This window comes from Chlorocebus sabaeus, chromosome X (assembly GCF_047675955.1).
Source record: "Chlorocebus sabaeus isolate Y175 chromosome X, mChlSab1.0.hap1, whole genome shotgun sequence".
In the NCBI taxonomy this organism is placed as follows: domain Eukaryota; kingdom Metazoa; phylum Chordata; class Mammalia; order Primates; family Cercopithecidae; genus Chlorocebus; species Chlorocebus sabaeus.
The window spans coordinates 1,962,342-1,968,914 of record NC_132933.1 but is presented as its reverse complement, the minus strand read 5'-3'; the positions used below and the strand labels follow the sequence as shown (position 1 = coordinate 1,968,914).

General features: G+C 56.9%; 1 protein-coding gene across 1 annotated transcript; it reads right to left on the bottom strand.

The window, feature by feature from the left end:
- Positions 1-1,188: 1,188 nt before the first annotated feature.
- On the bottom strand, positions 1,189-6,386 carry NAA10 (N-alpha-acetyltransferase 10, NatA catalytic subunit). Its single transcript, XM_037995786.2, has 8 exons — positions 6,200-6,386; positions 5,694-5,792; positions 5,249-5,307; positions 3,831-3,876; positions 3,609-3,724; positions 3,364-3,408; positions 2,032-2,116; positions 1,189-1,491 (listed from the first exon to the last, which is right to left on the bottom strand). The coding sequence occupies exons 1-8, from the start codon at positions 6,218-6,220 to the stop codon at positions 1,255-1,257; spliced, it is 708 nt and encodes a 235-aa protein (XP_037851714.1). The 5' UTR covers positions 6,221-6,386; the 3' UTR covers positions 1,189-1,254.
- Between the last annotated feature and the right edge of the window lie 187 nt (positions 6,387-6,573).

Below are 6,573 nucleotides of genomic sequence, written 5' to 3'. Positions count from 1 at the left end.
AGGAACAGCAAGCGATGGCTTTACAGCCGGAGGGAAGGGAAGGGAGGAGACACAGGAGAGAGCGTTACAGTTAGGGTGACTCCATGAAAAACAGGATTTTGATGTGTATTTTATTTATTTATTTATTTATTTATTTAGAGACGGGTCTCTGTCCCTGGAGTGTGGTGGCGTGATCAGGGCTCACAGCAACCTCCACCTCCCGGGCTCAAGCAATCCTCCTGCTTCAGCCTCCTGAGTAGCTGGGATTACAGGCATGCACCACCACACCCGGTTTTCTATTTTTAGTAGAGATGGGGTTTCGCCATGCTGCCCAGGCTGGTCTCCAACTCCTGAGCTAAAGTGATCCGCCCACCTCGGCCTCCCAAAGTGCTGTGATTACAGGCATGAGCCACCGCACCCAACAGCCGCCCAGTTTTGTATTCTGCATGAAATTATTTTGAGGGAATACATGGCTTTATGTATTTGTGTAACCCCATAGAAACTGTACAATACAGACAGGAAACCTAATGTAAACCATGGGCTAGTTTACAATAACTTATCAGTATTAGCTCATCAACAATAACAAATACACCAACTAATACAAAATGTCAATAGGGGAAACGGGGGGGATTGTACTAAAAATAAATTATTTCAAATGCAAACTCAGGGAGTAGACTCAAGAGGTATCATGGACTCGCTGACCATTAGGGTGGCAGGGAAGGGAGGACTCAAGGACCGTTGACAGGGCGTCTGGCTGGGTCATTACTCAGGACAGCTGTAGATAAGCCCAATGAGCAGTCAGATGTCCACATCTGGAGCCCACGGGTATGCCGCAGAGCTGTTGTAGCCCAAAGCAGGTGTGATTAGGGAGAGAAAAGGTCTGAAGGTGAAGATGGGAGGAGAACTGAAGGCCACCAAGAGTGGGAGCCCTGCTGTTGAGCTTTGAGCCTAAGCGGCCCAGGCTTGTGCCACAAAACACATTCAGCGTAGCCAAGCAGACCTCCAAGGCAGGGTCTCTCCCTAAGCCCAGGGCCTCCTTCCCAGGGCCACAGCTGCTGAAGGCCATGAGACTGGGGAGTCCCACCTCCAAAGCTCTTCCCTTCTATTCGGACTGGCAGGATGCTCTGGGTCAAAAGGCTGAGGCTCACCTCCCCACCAGAGGACCTGGAGAAACACACCCTCTAAATGTGCACACGCACACACACGAAGTTCCCCAGTGCCACGGAGCGAATTTATTGTGAAAGCTCGTGGGGTGAGGAAGGGATGGGGCAGGCTCTAGGAGGCCGAGTCGGAGGCCTCTGAGCTGTCCTTGACATCTGTGCTCTCTGTGGTCTCGCTGACCTCGCTGAGGTCCTTGCTGTCCCCACCACTATCCTCGGCAGCCAGGCCCTTCTCCTCGCGACAGGCCTCTCCTGAGCTCGGAGGTGAATTGCCTTTGCTCTCCACCTTGTTCTCGATGGCACCCAGCACCACGTGCCTGCCCTTCTCCTTCAGCTCCAGGTGCCGCCTCAGCTGCCACCAGGAACCCAGGGAGAAGCAGGAGGTAAAGAGATGGGGCCTAAGTTTCCAGACAAAGGGAGCCTGGCCCTGTCGCTGGCTGAGGAGAGGGGCATAGTGAGGCAGCAGGGCTAGGCAGGACACGTGGGACTGAGTGTGGACACCTGGCTGGAGCCCCAGTCCACTGCTACCTGGGCTCACTGACTACCATGGAGACCCCCACGACACAGCGTTGCCCCTTGACCAGCCCTGCCACCCAAGGAGCCTGGGGCAGAACCCTGACTCAGAACTACCTCTGAGCAGGCAGGCCACCCACTGGTCCCCAGGCCTCCCCACTTCCCTTCTAAAAGCCTCCTCCCTCTGCCTCTCCCATCACCCTCCAGGCTGCTAGGCAGACGGCCTCCTCTAAAGCCCAACCTAGGAAACTGAGGTTGTGACTCCTGGCAACGTAGCCACAAGGGCTGGCATTCAAAGTTGGTCGCACCTCCAGCCACTGTCTCGGGGCTCCCCAATGCCACCCCCGCTTGCCTGGCTTGGCTTCATGCAGGTTCTTACCTCGTCGGCCATCTGAGTGAGGTCTCGCTTCATGGCATAGGCATCCTCCCCATCTGCATAGTATTTGGGCTCCACTTCACTGATCCTGGGGGCAGAGGGTAGAGAGCAAGGAGGAAGACCCATACCTGGGGGACACCCTCCTCCACTCCTGGTATCATGGCTACTGGAGCAAGATGCCATGTTTTCTCCCTGAAGGCTCCTTCCTGAGACAGCAAGTCCAGTGTGACCTGCCCTCTGTTCTCTCCAGCAAAGGCTCCAGGAAACAGCGGCCCACCCCACCCCTGTCCTGCCCCCGTTCTGTGTCCTTAGCCTGGCTACTAAGGATTCATTTCTGTGGTTTCTTGTGAGCTGAAGTCCTGAATTCAGCCTTCCCCTTCCCTCCCTGCCCTGTGTCCTGTCCCTTACTGAGCTGCCTCACAACAGCCGTCAGAAGCCAGGAGAGACAGTGAGCTCTGTTGAGGGGAGTCATCCCTAGGCAGCACGGGCCCTGCCTAAGCAGCTCAGGGGCCATGCCTGCACTGGGGAGGCATGTGTGCAGACTCGGGTGGCCATGTCCCTGGAAGGGGAGCTGGACTCAACGGCCTAGGCTGGCCCTGCCAGGCCTAAGACATGAGGATTGTTGACTTAGCTATAAAGCAGTTCCCACCAGACATCCTCATCTGGGTCACAGATCCCTCTTGCCAGCATCCAGCCCAGAGGCCACTGCCCTTCCCAACAGTCCCTCCTCTTCACCCCTACCAAACAGGGCCTGACTGCAGTTAGTGTTCCTCCACGGGCAGCCCACCCCAGCTTCACTTGCAAGCACTTTTTTCCACTGTCTACTGGGCACGCTGACTGCCAGGTTCTCTCTCCTGTGCTAGGCACACGGGGCCTCCCGGTCCTCAGGCAGACCTGCCCCATCCACTAGGCTGCCTGGCCGCCGGTCCTTCCTTCCTGAACGTGCATTCTCCTTGATTCTGCTCTCTCTTGGATTCTTCCAGGTGCTTGGCCATGCTATGATCTGCTCACGCCAGGGACCCACACCTCTTTATTCCCAAACATTACTAAACAGCCCGTGTGCCCTTCACCAGCCTCTGCCAGCATGGGCCAGAGCTCCTCCATCACAACACACATAGAGCACGTTCCAGCAGGCAGGTGCTGCCTCCATGCCGGCTTTTCAACCATCAGCCACCGAGTGAATGTGGAGGCATCCTGGCAGCACTGGGGTCCACAGCGTCCTCCCCATATCCGGCCCACCCCTAGCCTGGAAGGCAACTCAGCCAGTCTCAGGTGCCCTGATGGGCCAGACCTGGGGCCAACCCCAGCCCACGAGAAAACTCGAGATCTACTTACTGAAAGTTGAGGGTGTTGGAATAGAGGTGCAGGGCGGCCCGGTTACTGCAGGGGAACAAGGCACTGCTGAGCTGCACAGACATGGCCAGGGAGGGGTAGCACGTCCAGTGCCTGCCCCTCCTCTTGGTCCCTCCTTCACCCCAATCCCACTTCCTGGATCTTCACCAAAAGCCGAGGTACCCCAGGACCCCCATCAAGGCAGTATCTCTCCCCCTCAATCCCCCTTCCCTCAGCCCGGCTTCCACCTCTTCCTGACGTGCAGGGAGACGTATTTGGCATTGAAGTTCTCTATCATGGCTCGAGAGGCCTGGTCCATCAGTTTCTGAGCCAGACCAAGGCGCCGGTGGGAACGCTTCACAGCCTGGTAGGAGAAGAGCAGAGAGCGGGTGAAGGACTGGGACCTTGGGGGCTGCCTCAACTAACCCCACTTCCACCCCCACCAGAGAGCCTGGGTGAAGCTTACATACCAATGAAGTGATATGTCCATGGGGTACATCATCTGGGTCCTCTTCCCTGGAGAGGGAGAAAGCAGAGGCTGCAAAGCAGCTCAGTGTAGGCACAGTCACCCCCACGCCCCGTCATCTGTAAAGTGGATATGCAAATTCTAGGCTGGCCCTACAGCCCCCTAAGACCCCAGCTGGGGGAGAGCCAGGAGCCTCTTGGATCAGAGCAGCCGATCCTGCCACCCTCTACTGCCTGAAAACCCCATGCCTGCCAGGTATGGGGCACACGCCTATAGTTCCAGCTACTCGGCAGGCCGGGTCAAGAGGATTGCTTGAGCCCAGGAGTTCGAGACCAGCCTGGACAACACTTTTTTTGTCTCTACAAAAAAAAAAAAAAATCAAAAAATTAGCTGGGTGTGGTGGCGCATGCCTGTGGTCTCAGCTACTTGGGAGGCAGAGGTGAGAGGATCACTTGAGCCTGGGAGGTTGAGGCTGCAGTGAGCCATGATCATGCCACTGCACTCCAGCCTGGGCAACAGAGCAAGACCCTATCTCAAAAAATAAAAATAAAAAAAGAAATGAGCTGTCAACCCACGCAAAGACAAGGCAGAAGCTTAAATGTGCACTACTAAGTGAAAAAAACCCAGTCTGAAAAGGCTGTATACAGTATGATTCCAATTCTATGACATCCTGGAAAAGGCAAAAACTATGCAGACAGTAAAAAATCAGTGGTTGCCAGGGGTTAAGGAGAGGAAGGGATAAATGCGTGGAACACAGTGAAACTATCCTGTGATAATATAAAGGTGGACACATATCATTTGGTCAAAACCATGGGGCTTACAACACAAAGAGAAGTGCAGGGGGGTTTAGTTAATATTAATATATCGGCTGGGTGCAGTAGCTAACGCCTGTGATCCTAGCACTTTGGGAGGCCGAGGTGGGTGGAACACCTGAGGTCAGGAGTTCGAGACCAGCCTGGCCAACATAGTGAAACCCCATCTCTACTAAAAAAATTAAAAAATTAGCCAGGTGTGGTGTCACATGCCTGTAATCCCAACTACTAGGAAGGCTGAGGCAGGAGAATCACTTGAACCCAGGAGGTGGAGCTTGCAGTGAGCCAAGATCACGCCACTGCACTCCAGCCTGGGCAACAGAGCAAGACTCTGTCTCAAAAAAAAAAAAAAATAATAATAATAATAGTAATATATCACATTAGTTTATCACTTGTCACAAGTGGACCACACAAATCCAACATGCTACTAATAGAGGAAACTGGCAGGGAGGGAATGCTGAGGGGTTCTATGGAACTCCATGTCCTTTCTGTTCAATTTTTCTATAAACTTTCAACTGTACTGAAAAGAAAGAGCCTATTCATTTTTTTACAGCCCACAGAGGCATCCACCAGACACGTGTAGCTTCTCTCTTCCTCCTTGGTGACTCACATTTTGGCCAGGACATACCCCACAATCTTCCCATTCTCGTCCTCAGCAATGTAAGAGAGCTGGTGACAGAGAGGAAAAGGGAGTGAGAAAACTTCATGTTGGAGCTGGAGGAGCCCTTTAGAGGGACACAAGCTGGACAAGTGGCCAGTTGTGTGATGGCTCATGACCTCCAGGCTGGGTGACTTGGTCTTCCCCGCGCCACACTGTGCCCTGCCCATGCCCAGAAAGAAGATGCAAAGTGGGGATCCTGCCCGATGCCCCTATTCTCTGCTCCCTTCAGGCGCCTTCTTTTCCTTTGCCCCTGCCTGCCAGCTGAAAACACTAGGGACGTCACCAACCATACAGTCCCCTGGGCTCTGACAGACTTGTCCACTCCCTCCAAGATGGCCCGATTGGATTTTCCTCGGCCTGGTTTCCCCCACGCCCAAATTCAGAAGCTGCCCACCTGGGGCCAGGAAAGGCCATGGTAGAAGTAGTATTTCATCTGGTAGTTCTCGGGCAGGCAGAGGAGGTTGCAGTGCTGCATGTTCATTAGGTCCTCTGGCTGCAAGGAAGGAGGGCAGTGGAACGCGCTCAGTCCAAGGCGCCGGTGACCACGGGTGAGAAGTCTGCTCCCCGTCGGTCTGCTCGGCCCCCCTCCCTCGGGGCTGAGCAGGCGCTGTGACGATCTGACTTTGCACAACGTCCAGAGCACAGGAACAGCAGTGGGCGCCCGGAGGTCCCCGGAGCCCACCCAACGAAGGCCCGACATCATGCAAACAGGAGGGAATCGCAGCCCCGGCCCCGCGCCCCGGCCTCTTCGGCGGGCTGGGCCAGCCCCATAGGTCCAGCGGCCGCAGGCACACGCAGGGCCACCGGGCCGGGCTCGGCCAGGGCCCTCGGGAGCATGCGCAGCAGCCACCGGGCCCGGCGCCCACGCGGCGCGGACAGCCTCCCGCCCCGGGCGCTCACCCTCGCATTGCGGATGTTCATAACGGCGGCGGGGCTCGCGGGTCCCAGCGGATCGTGAAGGCGCAGTCAGCTGCCGCCGCGCTCCGAAGCGACGCCGGGACGGCCGGGGCTGGGACCGGGGCTCGGCTCGCTGGGCGGTGGCGGAAGGGGCGGTGCGTGCCGGGCCGGCCACCGGCCGGAAGTGCACGGCCGCCGGGCCCGTCCTCCCGGCCGCTTGGCCAATGCGCGGGACAGGCCAGCGCGCGGGGCGGGCCAATGCGCGCAGCCGGTCAGCGCGGGGCGGGCCTGGGGGCGGGGCAGGCGCTGCCCCGGAGCTGGAGCAGGCCCCTCCCTCGGCGCCGCAGCCCCAGTCCCGCGAGCCCACAGACACGCGC

What these genes read in the sequence shown, in the direction of transcription:
- NAA10 (XM_037995786.2), bottom strand. Translation starts at nt 6,220, where the DNA reads ATGAACATCCGCAATGCGAGG. An exon ending in ATGGACATATCACTTCATTG is followed by an intron (nt 3,725 to 3,830) that starts GTATGTAAGCTT and finishes TTCTCCTACCAG; the next exon opens with GCTGTGAAGCGTTCCCACCG. An exon ending in TCCCTGCACGTCAGGAAGAG is followed by an intron (nt 3,409 to 3,608) that starts GTGGAAGCCGGG and finishes GTTCCCCTGCAG; the next exon opens with TAACCGGGCCGCCCTGCACC.